Source organism: Callorhinus ursinus, unplaced genomic scaffold, assembly GCF_003265705.2.
Source record: "Callorhinus ursinus isolate GAN/ISIS: 27379988/994484 unplaced genomic scaffold, GSC_fseal_2.0 scaffold1, whole genome shotgun sequence".
Classification (NCBI taxonomy): domain Eukaryota; kingdom Metazoa; phylum Chordata; class Mammalia; order Carnivora; family Otariidae; genus Callorhinus; species Callorhinus ursinus.
Window position 1 is genome coordinate 73,792,265 of NW_027397063.1, and position 21,865 is coordinate 73,814,129.

General features: G+C 38.3%; 1 protein-coding gene and 1 long non-coding RNA gene across 4 annotated transcripts in view; one reads left to right on the top strand and one right to left on the bottom strand.

Moving 5' to 3' along the window:
* Positions 1 to 6,204, bottom strand: part of LOC141373437 (uncharacterized) — a 30,108-nt gene extending 23,904 nt beyond the window's left edge. Inside the window, exon 1 of the long non-coding RNA XR_012379464.1 lies at positions 6,095 to 6,204. This is a non-coding gene — a long non-coding RNA (uncharacterized lncRNA). The remainder of the gene's footprint in view (positions 1 to 6,094) is intronic.
* MCF2L2 (MCF.2 cell line derived transforming sequence-like 2) overlaps positions 1 to 21,865 on the top strand; it is a 259,995-nt gene that overhangs the window by 39,037 nt on the left and 199,093 nt on the right. For all 3 annotated transcript variants that reach the window (XM_073896615.1, XM_073896620.1, XM_073896623.1), the window contains exon 3: positions 5,997 to 6,111. In XM_073896615.1, the coding sequence (XP_073752716.1) occupies positions 5,997 to 6,111 (115 nt within the window). The remainder of the gene's footprint in view (positions 1 to 5,996; positions 6,112 to 21,865) is intronic.

The window sequence follows — 21,865 nt, forward strand, 5'->3', positions numbered from 1 at the left end:
CAAAAACTTTCGCAGAAGCTCTCAGTAGACTTCTGCTTATGTGTCATCCCAGAACTGTGTCATGTAGCCATTTCTACCAGCAAGGGAGTCAGAAAAGGCAAACAGTTAGCTTTGAAATGGCTACAGTAGAAGGTGGTTGGAAGAGAAGGGAGTGGTTATAAATTAGTATCATTTATCAGTATCTACCATAATACCTTTCCTCTAATTAAAAGGAATTATCATTTTCTTTTTCTTTTAATGGTTATTTCCTCCCCTTGGAATCATTGTCTGAAGTTCCCCCTCTCTCTCACATAACACCTTTTAGAAATAATTAAAAATTAATAATTAATAATGGAGGCATAAAATACTCAGGCTTGTGGAGTCGACAGTGTTCCCTCCCAGCAAGTGGGAAATTCTCACTGAAACAATGGAGAATGTCAAATTAAGGAACTGACCAGAGTCAAAACTTCTGTCTAAATCAGAGACAGTCAGTAACTTGGCATCCAGGAGATGAGAACCAATGCAAGAAGGTGTAGAGAGCACTACTGTTGAAGTTTACTGTGACCTACACATGTACTTTTAATTTTGTAGTAACCATATTTAAAAAAGCAAGGAAGAACACATGAAATTAATTTTAATAGCATTTTAATTTAACCCAATATATCTAAAATATCATTCCAACAAATCATCAATATTCAAAATTATTGTTGAGATACTTTACATTTTTTTCATACTAAGTCTTGGAAATCTAGTTTGTATTTCACACTTATAGCGCATCTCAATTTGGGCTGGTTATACTGCATGTGCTTAACAGCCACATATGTCTGGTGGCTATTGTACTGAGAAGTGTAGACTACGGAAATGGTTCTTAATCAGGTTGGACTGAAATCCTCCTTTTTATAACAAATGATTTGTATTGCCCTCCACTATTCTGAATTGAAATTTATGGATACCATAACCTGTATTAGTTAGGGTGGCCTGAACAACTATACCAAATAGACTCCAAAGTGTATATAGTAGTTCAAACAAACAAAACAGAGATTTAGTTATTTCTCTTGGAGCAGTCCAGCATGTATGTTCATGGTCAGCAGATGACTTTTCTCCATCTTCATTACACATGAATGTTCCTTCCACTTTATGGCTCATGTTACTATTCATTTTGTGGCCATATTATTATCTGTATCCAGAAAACAGGGAAAAGAGAGCATACTCCTTCTTCTTCTTCTTTTTTTTTTTTTTTAAGATTTTATTTATTTATTTGACAGAGAGAGAGAGAGAGAGATAATGAGAGCAGGAATACAAGCAGGGGGAGTGGGAGAGGGAGAAGCAGGCTTCCCGCCGAGCAGGGAGCCCAATGTGGGGCTCGATCCCAGGACCCTGGGATCATGACCTGAGCCGAAGGCAGATGCTTAACCGACTGAGCCACCCAGGTGCCCCAAGCATACTGCTTCTTAAAAGCAGCTCAGCAACAGCACATACCACATACCATTGACTGGAACTTGGATCAGTTAGATGGATACATTTAATATCATGGGAAGCTAGCAAATATAGTTTAGTTGTGTGCTCACGGAGTGTGAATAGCTACCCCTTATTTATGCATATACTGAAAAAAAGAAATAAAATGTAAAGGAGAGTAGTAAAGGAGAAATAAAGGGAAAGTAAGAGTAGTAAAATAATATGTATTTCAATATGCATTTCTAGCTATACTAGAAAAAAAATAAAGTCATCAGGTACTCGGAGTCACCATGAATGTGATAGCTGCAGATGCTGGGGTGTGGTGTGGGTGATCAGACCCCCTGAGTGGCCTTACTGTAGTGATTTTCTGAAAGAATAAACAATTGTTGATACAGTTTTAAACAAAGTTGATAAATTCTGAACAAAGTAAAGTATTATCTTCCTTCAATTTATAGGGTAGTTGCATTCCTGAAAAATTCAGTATATAGTTAAACCATTTAAAAATAATTTCTGACTTGTGACACCATGGGTGGACCTTGAGGGTGTTATGCTAAGTGAAATAAGTCAGACAAGGAAAGGCAAATACTTTACCATTTTACTTGTATGTGGAATCTAAAAAAAAACTGCACTCATAGAAACAGAGATAAAGATTGGTGGTTGCCAGAGGTAGGGTGGGGGTGGGGGAAATGGAGGAAAGTGGTCAAAAGTACAAACTTCCAGTTACAAGATAAATACATTCTGGGGATGCAATGCACAGCGTGGTGACTGTAGTTAACAGTACTGTATTGTGTATTTGAAAATTGCTAAGAGATTAGATCTGAAGAGTTTGTAAGGTGATTTTTGAGGTGATGGATGTTAATTAAGCTTTTTGTGGCGATCATTTTACAATATATACATATATTGAATCATTATATATATATACCTTAAACTAATACCATATTATATGTCAATTATATCTCAATAAGATGGAAAATATTTAAAAACCCTTTATTATTATGTATGAAACAGAATTTATAGGATCTGGTCACTATAAATGGATTTTTCACTTATATTGAGTTTCTATTAAGGTATTCAGAAATCACACAGGATGTGGGACAATTCTTTATTATCTAGGATAGATTATTTGGTTTCCCAGGCCCTGAGATTTCTAAAGTGCCTCCTAAGAAGTGGCATTATCATTTTCCTAGCTAAAATCAGTTTTTTGTAGGGAGAGAAAAGGAAAATGGATTTTGGAAGGCAAATAGCAGTTAACTGACTCACTCTCTCTTTCATTGTTGGTCTTCACCATCTTCCTGTAGGATTTCCTAGTGTTCTAAATTCTCCTCTATAGGATAGAAGTAAGTGCCAGCCAACACCCAGACCCTCATGGGAATAGTCTTATGTATCCCAAGAACTTACTATTTTCTGCAGTAAACCTAGTCCTCTTCCATTTAATGAACAGGTAAAAATTATACCATGAATAATGACATTTATTTAAGTCACCATTTTACTTAACTTTGGCTTTCTTTATTTTCCTTGAATAGGACTACTTCTTTGGTACACTTTCATTCTTTTGCATTTCCATGTATTCTCACAAGGTGGCACCGAATGCTGTGGGTTGTCAATGCCTGTATCGAGGCTTAGCTTTGTCTCCTTGGGGCTTCTGTCCCTTACCGTTAATGTTCAACAGCGGGTGGTTTTCAGTATTGGTATTAACCAAGATATAAGAAGACTCCACCTGTGTTTCTCTACTTAGGTGTGAAGAGCTTTAATTTATAATTAACAATGAAAGGCAAAATCATTAAGTAGTATAATCCTATCTTAATGAATATTTTAGGGTGTTTTGAGTCCTTGAAATGTTTTATCCATTTTCTTGGCAAATATTGGTTATGCAATTAGTACAGTGTTATAATGCATCTAATTTTAGCCTTACTAGAGATGTAAATTCTCTTAATTTGCATTTATCTAAGACTTCCTATGGCTGTAAAACTGCAAAGGGGAAGAATATGAGGTGAAAGCTGATAGTATCCCTGATTTAAGTTGTTTTCAGTCAAATTATTGAGGCAGCTTAATCGCCATGTCAAAGTTTGACAAGCATCTAATCTGCAGGTAACTTTCTTTAAAATTTAAAATAAACATGTAGAATTAATAAAGAGATACTTCCTGGAGAAGAATGACAACCAGACAAGTATCACACAGTTTCACTGCACAGTGATTTGTCTCTGAGAGCCTAACCCCACATTAACAGTACCTAGAAGAGACTGGTGTAGAAAACCACAAGGCTGTCTTACTCTTTACATGATACAAATACTCATGTTTGCCTGACAGCACATTTTTGCCCTGGAAACAAATTTACATGGAAAGTCAGAATATAAGCAGAAGATGCTTATCAGGTGTGGACTCAGAGCAGTGGAGCGTATTGGATGATCTTAATCGTGGTGTCATCAGATAGCCTGTGGTGCTGGGCCAGGCCCCTTTCTCCTAGGAAAGCATTGACAGTACATGGCCTGCCTTTGCTTCTCTGAGTCTCCCTTTTCTGTAATTTCTTCATTGATCCCACACCCTCATTAATCACACAATTCTCATTAAACCACACCCTGCCCTACCTCTTTCATTAGATGTGTAATGGATGCAGTCATTTGTAGTTGGCTTCACTTGGGAGCCTTTATTTTTCTTAAAGTAGTTTTCCTAGTTTTCCTCCATGGGCAGACCTGGAAGATGCTCCCAGCAGTTCAGCTCTTAACCCATTGGCTAGGGCATAGGTCCCCTAGCTTTCTCAGTTCCTGGCGCTTTAGTTTTTCAGTTTCAGATCGATCTCTCAGTCTATCTTAGTATTTCTACAGACCTTCTTGGCCAAAAGCAATACCTAATAGTTAAAACAACTTAGTAAGTCTGTATATCCTTAGAACTTAGTAGCTGTTCGGAAAAAAACAAAACAAAACATATAAATTGAAAGAAAAAGTAATGTTTAAATTGCATTCTTAGGTAACTACAATAATCTCAAACCCTGGAATGAGACTGAACATCACCACCCTCATTTCCTGTTCTACATTCCTTTTCATACTACACTTGCTCTTTATCTGAGCAGCCACCAAAATCCCAACTTCACAACGATGCAATGCCTTTCAAAAGAATATAGTGCAATTTATTTTATTTTATTTTATTTTTATTTTTTTAAAATATTTTATTTATTTATTTGACAGAGAGAGACACAGTGAGAGAGGGAACACAAGCAGGGGGAGTGAGAGAAGGAGAAGCAGGCTTCCCGCCGAGCAGGGAGCCCAATGCGGGGCTTGATTCCAGGACCCTGGGATCATGACCTGAGCTGAAGGCAGATGCTTAACCGACTGAGCCACCCAGGCACCCCAAGAATATAGTGCAATTTAATGTTGGAATTGTGAACTACCTCAAGCTAGTAGCATACATGGTGTCCTATAGAGGCCAACTCTTGCTGTTTCCCTCAAAAATTTAAAATATTCATGGTGCTTTTGCGAGTTCACCATGGTTCTCTGGGTACCTGGGACACAGTTTGGGAACCACAGGGCTAGAACTCAGTCATATAGCTGCATCTAGCTGCAAGGAGATGAAGAAATGGAATCTATTTAATTTAATCTAGTGACCTCTGCTCCGATAGATTAAATATTTAAATATTAATTTTACATTTCTGTTTTCATAGTGCTGTCTTATATCCCTGTTGGTAAATTATTGAAGGGCAGATGATTATTTCCTCCTTGTAATAATTACAACCATAATAATGGTCATTATTTATTGAGCACTTATATGTAATAAGTGCTCTACTAAGGCACTTTTCATATATGGTCTCACTTAATCCTCACAATACCTTTTGAGGTACATACAAGTATTATCCCATTATATATATATATAATGGAAACTCCTATTTAGATTAAGTATCTTGCATAAAACCACATAGAAATCAAGTGGCAAAGCAGGATTTGAACCAGGCTGTCTGATTTTATTTTTAAAAATTTATTTATTTATTTATTTATTTATTTATTTATTTGAGAGAGAGAGCGCATGAGCTGGGGGAGCCTGGGTGAGTGGCAGAGGGAGAGGGGAAGCAGACTCCCTGCTGATCAGGGAGCCCGATCCCAGGACTCCAGGATCATGACCTGAGCCAAAGGCAGATGCTCAACCAACTGAGCCTCCCAGCCATGCATCTTGGGCTGCTTGATTTTAGAATGAACTCTCTTAACCACCATACTCTTTTACCTTTGATATTTACTGACTACAAAAATGAAGAACAATATTATATATTCGTGTTGGCATTATTTACTGTTCCACCTATGCTAAAGTAATTAAATTAATACTACCTTTTATACAGTAACTATCTTCAAAGGATTTAAGAGGTAAATTCTCACAACATCAATTGAGCAAGCATGAAGAAGAGACTTGTTCAAAATAGTTCCATGTCAACCTTCCCACATTCTAGTCTGAAATAATACAGAGAGAAAAGGGGGAGGCCAGTATCTATCTCCCAACTTGATATTAGTCAAAGCCCCTTACCTACAGGATGTGACACCAAAACATTTTGTTAACATCTTAACCCCCCGTTTTTGTTGCAGGAGGCCGAGGGAAAGATGGTGCACCCATCATCACTTTTCCAGAGTTTGCGGGGTTCAAACACCTCCCAGAGGAAGACTTCCTGAATGTCATGACCTACCTGACTAGCATCCCCAGGTGAGCTGAACATAGCGGTTTGCTGCCTTCCCAGTCGCTGGCTTTATTCTGAATTTCCCATGTGGCAGGGCTGGGCTGAGATGGAATCTTCTGTGAGCACGGCCCACACTAGTATGTAGCTTGGCCAATTTCTCTTATTTATCCATCACAGACAAGGGTTGGGGGAGAGTCTAGAAAACAATGATAAATGAGTGTCCATTTTAACTCTGGTGTGCACATAGGGGGGTACCCAATAAACATTGTTGAGTGAATGAAACATTGACTGAATAGCTAATGCTGACTTTGTGCCTTCAGGTTCATTGCTCTGGATTAAGATGAGTCTGGCTTCCTGGGGCCTGTCATCTGGGACACATGGCCATTGTTCAAGGAGGTCAAACCATTTTAGGAGTTAATTTAGTTATCTCCCCCAAATAAGGAATTTAGGGGCAGAGTTTATACCTGTCCTATTCAGATGGACAGGTAAGAGAGGCAGAGAGCTAGGAAACAAAGTCCGGGAATAAAAACTGTGCTTATAGCTAAGACCTTGACAAAGATGTTTTTGGCATCTGCTGTTTCCACCCCCTCTAACCCAGGCCTCATACGTTTATCCAGTGAAGTCAGTGAATACCCAGGCATCCAAGGTGCGGAATGTGGGACAGAGTTCATATTGGTGACAACCATTTCACAGACAGAGATCGAACTGGGAGTGGGGTCCAGAACCAACTCTTAGTGCCATGTCCACTCTCCAGCCAGGAAAGGCCCTGCCCTCCATGGGGTTATAGTGCTTATGACATCCTCTCTTACTTAACTGCTGTGAGGTTAGGCCATGTGTGTGCTCTTTAGCTTGCCTTCTGTCTGCCTCATGTAATTTCGAGGTTAACACCAGCTTTGTGATTGAAAGGCCACCTGGTGTTTCATCCCACCTGTGGAGATCAGGCAGTTGAGTTGTTTGCTTTAACCAAACTCACTCTAAAAGTTTTTTTGGTTTTGTGTTTGCTTGTTACCTTTCTTCTTTTTTCAGGGAAGGCTATGGATTTCTATTTAATGCACTTCTTCAAAGTTTAGTGCTTAAATTGTATTTCACCAGTTCCCTTCCTTTCTTCCTTTGATCCCTGAATATGGCATGTATTACACAGACACGTGAGGATTTGGGGTTTTATTAATTTGGAGGAAGGATGCTGTATGTCTCTGGGCTGAGCTCAAGTGGTTCTCTGCTGAGCACCTTTCCCACCCTTCTTGATCTGGCTAACTTCTACACGTTCATCTGATCTCATTTCTTCAAGGGCTCCTTCCCTGACTTCAGTTCTGCTCTCATAGACTCTTAATTTCCATAGACTCCTGATCTTACCTCTTATATAACACCATAGTATATGGAAATTATTTCTGCATTTCCCATTAGACTGAACAACTCAAGTAGGGGCCAATGCTTTGGTTTTGTTTTGTTTTCTCTTTTATCTCTAGCCCTAGCACAGTGCCCAGCACATAGTAGGTTCTCAAGAAGTATTGTTGATGGAACTTCCAGTTCTGATACAATTCATTTCAATCAATGAATATTTATTATAGAGTGAGAAGGAGGCTGCTGACAGAAGAGAGGGGAACCCCAGTCTTCCTGCCTTTACCTCCCTGGTTTATAGGGAGTTGAACTTGGTCCCCCTCTTTGGTTCGATTGCATTCTAAAACAGTGACCCATCAGTTTAGGAACTACTCCTTCCATGGGGAGCAGCAAAGAAAGGGGGTAAGCAGGGAGGTGGGCAACAGGTGGACGTGGCCCCCCCATTCTCATTATGTTTGTTTTAAACTCACCATCTAAATTTCCTGAATCCCCAGATGCAATCATATGCTAAACAAAATGGGTGGTTTTCATCTTGTACGTGAGCATTTTCTGAGTCACATGGAGAAGCATACACCGAGTGCCATCTGTAGATGGCAGTGCCAGTGTAGAGAGAAACATTGAAGGGTAGAACCCTTATCTCCCAGATGTAGAAGAGAAAAGACAAAATCAGAAACTAATGTTTTGGCCTGGTGTCTTTTTTCTGCCCTATGTTCCTTACATAATTTCTCGTAAATAGGGAGTTTTCCCCTTTCCTAGAATGCTTTTGTTCTTGAGACAAGAATAGCTGTCTGACCAGTTATTACCCTTTCCTCTTCCTGGCATTTGCTCATACCCCACTTGGTGCCCCACTCCTATTCCTTTCAACATAAAACAAAGACAATGGGTAAGAAGGCCCAAAATGGGAATTTGACCTAAACCTTACTGTCCAGGTTCCATTTCAGGTTCCAAAGAATGAAACTACCCTTGTTTCTTTTATGATTCCTACTTATCATCATATGCATCTTTCTAAATCTTACAGTGGTTGCCAAGCAACAGAGCCCTTCCCAGGCTGCAAAATGTTTTATAGGCAGTTGGCAGAGGGCTTATGACACAGAACAAGGAAGAATTGATGCACTTGAAGAGGAGGATGGCAGGATACCCAGGGTAGGGAAAGGATACCTCTGTGCCTGAAATTAATAAGGACCTCTCACTGTGGCTGGGTTGGGTGAGTGCAGAAAGCTTCCCATGGCATCTCATTCTTCACCAGAACTTTGCTGTGTGCCAACAGCGTGGATGGTTCTGTTAGGTGCTGTAAAGGACTGATGAGGCCATAACACTGTATGTTGGACCTCAAGAAGGTTGTCATGGGACTCTGTTGTCATGATATTTTGTGAAATATGCAAACAAAGTGTTAAAGGAAGTCAGAAGAGAGAAAAATCACATCAGACAAGAATAACAAGGAAAGTTTTAGGAACGAATAGCCTTCAAAGATAGGTAAAATTTCCACAGGTAGATATGGAAGGTGACGTTCCAGAGAGAGAGAATAGGGTGGTGTTTAACAGCTTTGAACACAGCCCTGATCTGGAATGAAATCCACATTCTACTGCTCACTAGCTGAGTGATCTGGGGCAAAACGCTGGGCTTCTATTTCCAACGTCCCCTGAATTTTGAAGTTTTAAATAGAGTATGTTTGGGGAATTAGAGACCATGCAGGTTGATCAGAACAGAGTGAGGCACCTTTTCAGACAGTAGTGAGAAATGAGAGCTGGAAAGACTAGGCAAGGCCTTTTCCACCAAGTTAAGGAGTTTAGACATAGTGAGCCGGAAGAGGCCGTTGGAGGTTTCGAGGAAAATGACAGCCAGATCAATCTGGTAGTGGTGTGCAGGGTGGATCAGATGGAGCCAGCAGAGGAGGCAGGGAGACTGATTAGGGGCTTCTACACTGGGACAGGTGCAAAATGAAGGGGAGTGGGCTAGCTTGACAGCAGGAGGACTGGGTGGAAAGGGATGGACAGAAAGGTGCTGGTCAGGGTCAGGAAGGGGGCGAGTGAGAAACCGATGGTGGTGCTTGGCTTCAGGAATCATATTCGTAGATCGCACTGCTTGTCTGGCATATGGAATTGAGCCCTCGTTTTGGTTTTGATTGTCTCATCTTGTTTTATTTTGCCTGGCACTTCCTTACCAAAAGTATGCAGGGACAGTGGTTTCCATCCTAGCTGTACATTAGGGGAGTTTTGGGGAGTTGCTTTTTTTTTTTAAGATTTTATTTTTTAAAAAAATTTAAAAAATAAATTTAAAAAGATTTTATTTATTTATTTGAGAGAGAGAGAGAGCATGCTCGAGAGTGTGCACAAGAACGCATGGGGGTTGGGGGAAGGACCAGAGGGAGAGAGAGAGAGAGGGACAGACTCCCTGCTGAGTAGGAAGTTCTATGTGGGCTCCATCCCAGGTTCGATCCCAGGACCCTGAGATCATGACCTGAACTGAAGTCAGATGCTTAACTGACTGAGCCATCCAGGTGCCCCTTATTTATTTGAGAGAGAGGGAGAGAGAGAGACCGTGTGTGCATGTGTATGCAAGCACATGCAAAAGCAAGGGGTAGGGAGAAGGAGAGAGATTCTCAAGCAGACTCTGCACTGAGCATGGAGACCAACATGGGGCTCAATCCCATGACCCATGAGATCATGACCTGAGCTGAAACCAAGAGTTGGACACCTAACCGACTGAGCCACCCAGGCGCTCCAGGATCACCTGGGGAGTTTTTAAAAAATCCTGATATCCAGACCAGAACTCAGACTAATTAAATCGGAATTTTTTCAGGGTGGAACCTAGGCTTCTGTAGTGCTGGAAGCTCCACAGATGATTTGATTGTGCCACCAAGGGTGAAACTCACTGTGCTAGGGCTGGCAGGGAGGCACTGTGGGGAGAGGGAAGAGGCATTTGAGGTGTGAGGAAGAGAATGTGGAATCAGGCTTAGCTTGTGAATAAGATGCAGTAGTGGGGCATGTGGGGAAGTTGAAAGAGAGGAGGCAGTACCCAAATCTTTTACTTTTGTTTTCACAGTTCTGTATTTCTTCTTAAATGCAACATAGGCCAAAAATTCTATTTCCTGAGCTTCCTGACTCTGCGATTTCTTTGTGAATTAAATGTAGTACATAACTCTTGAGTTAGAAATCTTCCCACATGGATCTCATGGTATTAAAATTTATATGGTTGTATCATTGCCCCATCACTGTTATGTTTCCAGTAACAACTGAGGGCTCACTTTGGCCTATCAAGTACCATCTGCTATGTGTCTATACAACTAAGGGTTTTCAGAATTTGTCTTATAACAAGAGCAGGATAATCCTAGGAGTCAGTATCTCAGAGGTATTATGTAAGATACTATCACTTAAAACAGGTCTCCTGTGGCTACCAATTGCAGCCAAATGGCTTGAAAAGGCATTGGTAAAACATTCTGAACAACTGAGATGGTTAGCTATTTTTAGATCATAGTTGTTTTTCTCAAAATCAATATTTGTATAACTAAGCATGTATTTTTATTACTGAATTACTCTATTCAGTTTCTTTGTTTACTTATAGTTCTGAGTTCATTATTTGAAAGGGATTGGAGAAAGTACTTTTATTAGATGGTACAAGCGTTGTATTTCATAACAGTGGTAATTTTATGATTATTTACTGTTTCTAAAGGGTCTTTTCTATAATGAATCTGTTGAGAGGCCTGTTTTTGTTTGGTGAATTCTCCTGTATTCATTTTCCTCCCATAGAGCCTGATTAATAGTCTGAGATGAGTCATACCCTCATTTATGATAGGCTGTCTGATAGAACGTTATCTGGCATTTCTACTTTAGGAAAGGAGGGGAGAGGGACACTGTTACTATTTGCCTTGTGAATTATAATGAGAGCTATTCCTTTGTATTAAAAAACTGAATGGGATTATAACAATTTGTCAGCTGTGGAAACCAGCCCCGCCACAGAAGTAAATTCATTCTGGGCCTCTTACTGTTATGAAGGCTATAGGAAAGCCTCTGTTTTTAAGTGGCTTTGAATGGCATTAATTGGAAAAGTGCTTTTGATTGAGTGGCAAGAGTGAGGTCAGTTATTTTCTGGACTGGCCGTGGAATTGCTCCCCAGAGTCAGGGAGATGGAATCATTCGTTTGACTTCTAAGCATGGAGGTCCAGGGTGGGGAGTTTTGTTGGCGCAATTGCCCAAGGTGAGTGGATTTGCTTCAGCCCTCAGGAGGGATGCCTTGAGAGGCCAGACTTTAGACACCCAGCTAAGGCTCAAAATTAGAGAGCACCCCATGGATTTGTTATGAGTAAGTGGTGACACTGGTAAAGAAGTCTTACATGCTAAGAGAATTTGAATGAACTATTCCAGGGGGCAGAAAAAGCAATTTAATGTGCTAGATTCCTGTCCTTCTCTGTGTAAGAGCTAGGAGTCTGACAGCTCTTCTCACCAGTAGGGTGCCCTAGTGTGTGCATAATGGCCTTTCTTTGTTCATTTGCTTTAGAATATCTTTACTATCCTGCTTTGTGTCACCTGTCCAGTTCAGGTAAGAGCCCACTTTGCCTTTTTTGATTATGTTCAATTTAGGTTTCTTTAGACATGCAAAGCACAGCCTCTTGCTTGAATTCGTGGGTGCTAATGGTTGCTAATATCTGGAATTTGGTGTTATTCAGCAGTATTATGAATTATAAAGAAGATAATTGCCACAACCCGAAACAAACAACCTCATCTAGTTATTATATGATGTGTGTTGTTTTGGTGATGGGGTGATCTGAAGAACTGAGATGAAATTGGAGAAGATACTGGGTGCAGTGTTTTTTTGTTTTTGTTTTTGTTTTTTATAGCGAGAGAGGGAACACAAGCAGGGGGAGTGGGAGAGGGAGAAGCAGGCTTCCCACTGAGCAGGGAGCCCGATGTGGGGCTCGATCCCAGGACTCTGGGATCATGACCTGAGCCGAAGGCAGAGGCTTAATGACTGAGTCACCCAGGCGCCCCTCTTGTTTTCTTTATATGCATCTAGCTCCAATTAAAAAAAAAAAAGCTGTTGGTCTTTTCGTTGGGACTTTGTTAAATTTATAAATTAACTTAGGGAAAAGTGATATATTTATGGTGTTAAAATCGTCTCATCAAAAAGATGAAAAGTCGAGGTGCTTGGGTGGCTCGGTCGTTAAGCATCTGCCTTTGGCTCAGGTCATGATCCCCTGGTTCTGGGATCAAGCATCCGGCTCCTTGCTGGGCGGGAAGCCTGCTTCTCCCTCTCCCACTCGCCCTGCTTGTGTTCCCTTTCTCACTGTGTCTCTCTCTGTCAAATAAATAAATAAAATCGTTCAAAAAAATTAAAAAAAAAATGAAAAGTCTTTCCGTTTGTTAAAATCTACTTTTGTGTCTTTCAGGAATGTTAAAAATTTTCCTGACAGTTTTTATAGGTTTATTGTTAAGTTTATTCCTAAGTATTTTATCATTTGTTGCTACTGTGATCTGTTAACTGGTAATTTTATTTTCTTCTTGTCTTTATTAGGTTTAGGTATCAATGTCTCTTGCATCATAAATAGTATTTTGAAGTTTTCTTTCAGTTTTTAAACTCTGTGTGTGTGTGTGTGTGTGTGCGGCATTGGGACTTTATGGTTATCGGTAATTTGAATTCCCCTCTGAAATTCCTTGGTGAATCTGAGCCTTGATAACTTTCTCTATTTCCTCTATGGAAATTGATCTGTTTAAACTTTTTATTTCTAATGACATCAATTTTGGTAAATTATATTTTCCTGGGAAAGTCATGCGTTGGTTTCTGAGTTTATTTGCATAGAAGTATGCAAAATATTTTCATGGAAATTTAAGGTTTCCTGGGTTTCAGTGGTTATTTTCCTTTTGCTATTTCTTAGTTTGTATACCTGTGCTTTGTCCTTTTTCCCCCCTTGATTAAGTTAGCTAAGTGGCTTATTTATTTTGTTAATTAAAAAAAATGGGATTCTCGTTTATTAATTAGATCTATTGCATTCCTTTTCTCTACTTTATTCATTCTGCCTTTATCTTTTTTTTTCATTCCACCTTTATCTTTAATATGTTTTTCCTTGTGCTTTCTTTTGTTTTTTTTTTCTTTAGTTTTTTTTTCTCAGTTTTGAGTTGGAAAGTAAATTTATTTTCATTCTTTCATTTTATTGATATAAACATTTAAGGCTTATATGAATTTTCTATATCACTGCTTTAAATGTATTCCATAGATTCTGATATGTAGTATTTTTATTATCACTGTATTTTAGAAATTATGTAATTGCATTTTACATTTCCCCCTACTGAAGAGTTGTTTAATAGAAGGTTTTAAAATTTTCAGCTTTTTTTTTCTTTTTTTTTTGTGGTCCTATATCATGACCATTTTTTGTGGATGTTTCATGTGTGCTTGAGAAGAAGATGGATCTTCTATTATCAGGATGTAAAGTTCAACACCTATCCATTAGTTCTTCCTTATTGATTGTGTTGATTAGGTCTTCTATAACCTTATTGACATGTTGTCTATTTGTTCTGTCTTGTGCTGAAACTGGTGTATTAAAACCTCCTATGTAAAATGTATTTTTGTCTCCTCGTATCTCCTGTAGTTTCTGCCTTAAAAACCTGGCTATTAGGGTATTAGGAGCATAGATATTTATACCTCTTGTATCTTCATTGTGAATTGTGACTTTCAACATTAAAAAGTGTTCCTGATTAGGTGTAATGATTATGGCTTGAATTCTACTTTGACATCAAGACTGAAACCCCTTGTTTTTGTTCCCATTTGCCTAGTATACTTTTTTTAAAAAAGATTTATTTATTTATTTATTTTAGAGAGAGAGAGCACACAAGCAGGTGGGCAGAGGGAGAGTGAGAATTTCAAGCAGACTCCACCCTGAGTGCAGAGCCCCATGTGAGGCTTGATCTCAGATATCATGACCTGAGTTGAAACCAAGAGTTGGATGCTTAACCAACTGAGCCACCCAGGCACCCCAGCCTAGTATACTTAAAATTGCCAATTCCTTTATTTTTAGCCTCTCTGACTTTGTATTGATCTTTTTCCTAGATACAGCATATAGTTGGGTCTTTGTGAGACAAATTGAAAATCTTTTTCTTATATTTGGTGAATTAAGCCCATTTATGTATATTGATATGATTGATATATTCAGTCTTAATTTTGTCATTATTTTATAACTGCTAAATGTATTATATTTATTATATTTCTCTAGTGATAGGTTTTCTTTGCTTTTTTTATTTTGTGTATTGATTTTGTATCCTGTGACTTTATTGAATTCATTTATCTGTTCTAGTAGTTTTTTGGTGGTGACTTTAGGGTTTTCTATATATATAGTATCATGGCATCTGCAAATAGTGAAAGTTTTACTTTTTCCTTACAAATTTGGATGCCTTTTATTTCCTTTTCTTGTCTGATTGCTGTGGCTAGGACTTCCAATACTCTGTTGAATAAAAGTGGTGAGAGTGGACATCCTTGTCTTGTTTCTGATCTTTTTTTTTTTTAAGGTTTTGTTTATTTATTTGACAGAGAGAGAGAGAGAGAGAGCACGAGAGCAGGAACACAAGCAGGGGGAGTGGAAGAGGGAGAAGCAGGCTTCCTGCTGAGCAGGGAGCCCGATATGGGACTCGATCCCAGGATCCTGGGATCATGACCTGAGCCGAAGGCAGACGCTTAACCACTGAGCCGCCCAGGCACCCTGTCTTGTTTCTGATCTTAGAGGAAAAGCTGTCAGTTTTTCCCCATTGAGTATGTTAGCTGTGGGGTTTTCATATATGGCCTTATTATGTTGAGATATGTTCCCTCTAAACCCACATTGCTAAGAGTTTTTATCATGAATGGATGTTGTACTTTGTCAAATGCTTTTTCTGCATCTACTGAAGTGATCATATCATTTTAATCTTTTCTCTTGTTAATGTAATGTATCATGTTGATTGATTTGGGAATATTGAACCATGCTTGCATCCCAGGAATAAATCCCATTTGATCATGGTGAATGATTTTTTTAATGTATTGTTGGATTTAGTTTGCTAATATTTTGTTTAGGAATTTTGCATCTCTGTTCATTGGAGATATTGGCCTGGAGTTCTCTTTTGTTGTAGAGTCTTTATCTGGTTTTTCTATCAGGGTAATGCTGGCCTTATAGAATGAATTTGGAAGCTTTCCTTCCTCCTCTAATTTTTAAACTAGTTATTAACTCTTCTTTAAATGTTTGGTAGATTTGACCTGTGAAACCATTTGGTCCTGGACTCTTGTTTGTTTTTTTGATTACTAATGCAATTTAATTGCTGGCAATCAGTCTGTTCAAATTTTCTGTTTCTTCCTGACTCACTTTGGGAGGTTATATGCTTCTAGGAATTTATCCACTTCTTTTAGGTTGTCCAATTTTTTGGCATATAATTTTTGATAATATTGTCTTATAATTCTTTGTATTTCTGTAGTGTTGGTTCTTATTTCTTCTCTTTGATTTCTGATTTTGTTTATTTGAGTCCTCTCTCTCTTTTTCTTTTTTGATGAGCCTGGCTAAAGGTTGATCAATTTTGTTGATCTTTTTTTTTTTTTAAAGATTTATTTATTTGAGAGAGAAAGAGAGAGCAAGTACAGGAGTGGGGAGGGGCAGACGGAGAGGGAGAGTCTTTTTTAAGTAGACTCCATGTTGAGTGGCAGAGCCTGACGTGGGGCTTGATCTCACAACCCTGAGATCATGACCTGAGCTGAAACCAGGTTGGAAGCTCAACCAACTGTGCCACCCAGGTGCCCCTTTTGTTCTTTTCAAAGAACAAAACAGCTCCTGGTTTCATTGATTTGTTCTATTTTTTTTTTGTTTTGTTTTGTTTTTTAGTTTCTATTTCATTTATTTCTGCTCTAGTCTTTATTATCTCCCTTTTTTCTATTATTTTTGGGTTTTGTTTGTTCTTTTTCTAGCTCCTTCAGGTGAAATGTTGTGTTGTTTGAGATTTTTCTTGCTTCTTGAGGTAGGCCTGTATTGCTATAAACTTTCCTCTTGGAACCACTTTTGCTGCATCCCAAAGTTTTTGGACCATTGTATTTTCATTTGTCTCCATGTATTTTTCGATTTCCCCTTTAATTTCTTGGTTGACCCATTCATTATTTAGTAGCGTGTTATTTAACCTCCATGTATATAACTTCCATGAGTTCTTTCCAGATACTTTCTTGTAGTTGATTTTTAGTTTCATAGTATGTGGTCAGAAAACATGCATGGTATGACTTCAATCTTTTTGAATTTGTTGAGACTTGTTTTGTGACCTATATGTGATCTGTTCTGGGAAATGTACCATATGTACCTGAAAAGAATGTGAATTCAGCTGTTTTAGGATGGAATGTCCTGAATTTATCTGTTAAATTCATCCAGTCCTATGTGTCATTCAAAACCACTGTTTCCTTGTTGATATTTTGTATAGGTGATCTATCCATTGATGTAAGTGGGATAATTAAAGTCCCCTACTATTATTGTATTCATATCGATTACTTCCTTTATGTTTGTTATTAGCTGGTTTATGTATCTGGGTGCTCCCATGTTGAGTGTGTAAATATTTATAATAGTTATGTATTTATGTATGTATGTATGTATGTATTTATTTATTTATTTGACAGAGACAGAGATAGCAAGAGCAGGAACACAAGCAGTGGGAGTGGGAGAGGGAGAGCAGGCTTCCCTCTGAGGAGGGAGCCCGATGTGGGACTCGATCCCAGGACCTTGAGATCATGACCTGAGCTGAAGGCAGACGCTTAACGACTGAGCCACCCAGGCGCCCTATAATAGTTATGTCTTCTTGTTGGATTATTTCCTTTATGATTATATAGTGTCTTTCTTTGTCTTTTATTACAGTCTTTGTTTTAAAGTCTATTTTGTCTGATACAAGTATTGGTACCCCAACTTTCTTTTCACTTCTATTTGAATGATAAATACTTTTCCATCTCTTCACTTTTCAACCCTACACATGTCATTAGGTATGAAATGAATCTCTTATAGGCAGCATATAGATGGGTCTTGCTTTTTTATCCATTCAGTCACCCTATGTCTTTTGATTGGAGCATTTAGTCCATTTATATTCAAAATAATTATTGATAGGTGTGTACTTATTTCTATTTTGTTACTTGTTTTATGGTTGTTATTGTAGTTCTTCTCCAATCCTTTCTTCTCTTGCTCTCTTCCCTCATAGTTTGCTGGCTTTTTTTAGTGATATACGTGGATTCCTTTCTCTTTATTTATGGTTTTTGATTTGTGGTTACTGTTAGGTTTGCATATAACAGTCTATATTAAGTTGATGGTCACTTAAATTTGAACCCATCCTCCCCCCCCCCATGTTTTAGGTATAAGGTATCATACTTTATATTCTTTTATTTTGTGAATCCCTTGACGGATTTTTATAGATATACTTTTACCGTTTTTGTGCTTCCTACTTATCTTACTCCTACTTATGATCTTTCCTTTCCACTCAAATTGTCCCCCTTAACATTTCTTGTAGCACTCATTTAGTGGTAATGAATTCCTTTGACTTTTGTTCATTGGGAAACTCTTTATCTCTCCTATTTTGAATGATAACTTTGCTGGATAAAGTATTCTTTTTTTTTTTTTTAAGATTTTATTTATTTGACAGAGAGAGACATAGCGAGGGAGGGAATACAAGCAGGGGAAGTGGGAGAGGGAGAAGCAGGCTTCCCGCTGAGCAGGGTGTCTGATGCGGGGCTGATCCCAGGGCCCTGGGATCATGACCTGAGCCAAAGGCAGGCACTTAATGACTGAGCCAGCCCCAGGCGCCTCTGGATAAAGTATTCTTGGCTGCAGGTGTTTTTCTTTCAGCACTTTGAATATCCACTCCCTTCTGGCCTGCCGCTTCTGCTGAAAAATCAGCTGATAGCGTTATGTGGGCTTTTCCTTGTATCTAACTGTTTTCTTTTCTCTTGTTGCTCTTAAAATTCTCTCTTTGTCACAGTTTTGCTATTTTAGTTACCATATGTCTGGGTATGGACTTCCTTGGGTTGATTTTGTTGGGGTCTCTCTGTGCCTCTTAGATCTGGATTTCTGTTTTCTTCCCCAGATTTGGGAAGTTTTCAGCTATTATTTCTTCAAATAAATTTTCTGTCCCCTTTTCTCTATCTTCTTCTGGGATCCCTATAATGCAGATGTTATTATGCTTGATGATGTCGTCAATTTCCTTAAGTCTATTTTTATTTTTTATTTTTTTCTCTTTCCTGTCCAGCTTGATTGCTTTCCATTCCTCTGTCCTCCAGGTGGCTGATCCATTCTTCTGCTTCCTCTAGTCTATTATTTATTCCATCCAGTGTATTTTTAATTTCGATTATTGAGTTTTTCATCTCTGATTTGTTCTTTTTAATGTTTTCTGTCTCTTTGTTAAGGGCCTCACTGAGGTCTTCCACTCTTAATTCCAGTGAGTAGCTTTATGACCATTACTTTAAATTCTCTATCAGACAGATGTGGGTGTTGTTTAGTTGTGTCTGTGAGACAGGGTGAGATTAGGGTCCTCCTACTCCAGCATCCTCCAGCATCTTCCCTAGTCCATTTTAAATAGAGACCTTAATTTTCCTACAGAGAAAATGGGAAGCAAGTTTCTACTCTTGATGAGGTATCAAAGAATATAGCAAAAGATGAGGTAAGGTTATTTTCCAGGTTTGAGGAGAGAGGGAAGATACGATAAAGATTCTGAGATATTCAAGAGATCAAACTAAATTGTCCCCTATGTGTTCCATTCTTAATTTGAGATTACCTCATAATCTCTTCCAAACTCTAAAAATTATCCACTGAATTTGTACATCCATGGTCCCAGGGACTTGAAGTCATTATACAAAATTAGAGTCATAGAATATTAAAGTTGGAAGAAGTACTTGAGATGAGCTTGTGTCAGCCCGCCATTTTACAGATGAAGATGCCAAGAGAATGCTGTAAGACTAAAAGCATTATGAATTCTTTACTTCTGAATTAGAATAATACTTTTTTTAAAATAGGTTAATCATTCTACCTCCTATATTAGGAACAACTTTGAGGACTACCATTCAAAAGAGAATTCCTAAAACTATTTAAGATCACAGAGTAACTGTCAACTGATAATAAATGGTGCTGAAAAGTAGTTTGATTTTCTCCAGTAAGAAGCCCCGTAGGCAGTATGCCAGTGGACAGTCATATGCTTGGAATTAGGCATTTGAGTTGGGGTTACTAAGTTATCTTGGTTTTTCTGACACTGTCCATATTTTAGCACTGAAAGTCCTGTGTCCCAGGAAACTGTTCAGTCCTGGACAAACTGGGATGGTTGGTCATCCTATATTTGACTCAGTTCTTATAGCAATGCAGGGAAATTTCAGTTAGTTAAAATATTTTTCATACCTAGTTTACTGAAAAAGGCGAATCATAGGAAAATATATAACATCAGAGCTTAATTAAGGAAATAAATACCACATCCACCACAAAACTGCCCCAGTATTTTGGGGTCACACCACATTTACCTTTATCACATATACTTCTATATTTATACTTAGTCATATTTAAAATGCCATGTTTGACGAACCATGAGAGACGATGGACTCTGAGAAACAAACCGAGGGGAGGGGGGTGGGGGGATGGGTTAGCCTGGTGATGGGTATTAAAGAGGGCATGTACTGCATGGAGCACTGGGTGTTATATGCAAACAATGAATCATGGAACACTACATCAAAAACTAATGATGTAATGTATGGTGATTAACATAACATAATAATAAAAATAAATAAAAAAAATACCATGTTTGACTCATTAAAAATTCAGTTATATTTGTTACAGAGGAGTTACTAAGATTGGAAAATGAAGAAATACAGTGTTAAAACATTTTTCATTCCAAGAGGGTATGAATTTTGTGGCACAAGCATTGGTTTCACAGTCTGAAGACTTTGAATTTTAACTGTGCACATGGTGTATCACTTTGGGCAAGTCATGATGACTTTTTAAACATCTTTGAGGATTAGTTTCCTCATCTATAAAGTACAACTGTTATCAGCAACCTGGTTGTGAGGATTATATTAAATAGCATTTATGCGGGTATCTAGCACATCATAGAACCTTAGTGTTAGAAAGAACAATAGGGATTAAAATAGCCAAGTGTTGCTTAAAGAAATACACTGTCCAGAAACCCCATTTCCTGTGCATTTGGTTTAAGTTGAGGTTTTCACACTTTTGTTGAACTGGATAGAGTAGAAAAAAAAAACAATAATCCCACAGTAGTTGGTGTTACTGCATATTGTTTAGAATATTTATCTTTCCATACCAAGATAAACTGTATGATTTTGACTGTATTCACAATCATTGTCATGATTTATTATCTCTCCTTTCTGAACTGAGGTCTGTACACAGCTGTGTCTCCTTTATGTACACAGGTATTTTCCCAGGAGATCCGACCCTGTTTGACCAGATGCTCTGGCCCTGGGCCTTGATCTTCATGGAGCTAAGAAGAGCCTGTTGTGAGGGGCATTTGCCCTCAGTTTGGCTGGGGAGGCCATACAGGCATCAGCTGCTTATTTCATAGATCAAAGAACAGCCTGTGTTTATGTGCTATATGTATTTGCTGAGCCTTTCCCAATTCCACCTGGCTTAAGAGCCCCAGATGTTCTCTTAGAACCTTATTACTCAATGAAAATTTGGTTTAAAGAAAAAAGAAAAGAAAAACACTAGTGACAGAAAAATATACAAAATAAAACTGCCACAGGATGCAAGCAGATCATCTGTGAGAAAAAATTGAAGGGGGGAAGTGGGATGGGGTTAAGAGCATGAACACTGGTATCAGAGAGCTAAGAGTTTGAAATCCAGTGTCGCTAGTGTGATATCAGGCAAGTTATTTTATTTCTATCAGCCTTTGTTTCCCCTTCTGTAAAGTGGATATAATATTTATTGTATAAGGTAAAGTAAAATTAAAAAATAAATGTGCCTGGCAAATAATAGGAGCCCAATATACAGTGGCTATCATTACCTAAATTATTATTTTTGTTATTAACATCAGTTTGTTTTTGCTCTAATACAGAACAGTTTTGGTCATTTTTGTGTCCCCTTTAATCAGTGCTAGACACATGTTGGGAACTTAATAAGGATGGATCTTTGTTCTTAAATTTTGTAATATTTTTCCTTTCTCACAACTTGAATTTATTTAATTCCTTGGTTTTTTAAACTGAGTTATAATTTACATGTAGTGAAGTACATAAATCTCTACTCTATAGCTCAATGAATATTTGTTACATGGTTATATACCATGTAACAACTAGCAAAATCAGGGTGTAAAATATTCCTATGAAGGTTTCTTTCCTCTTCTTTCCCATCAATATCTGCAGCCTTACCTCTTCACTTCTTTACTTCTCTCCCCCAAGAAAACCACTATTTTCACTTTTATCACCACTGATTAGAAAAGTTGCAAAGTATTTGGAAGCTGAGCAACCATATCTAAATAATCTATGGAC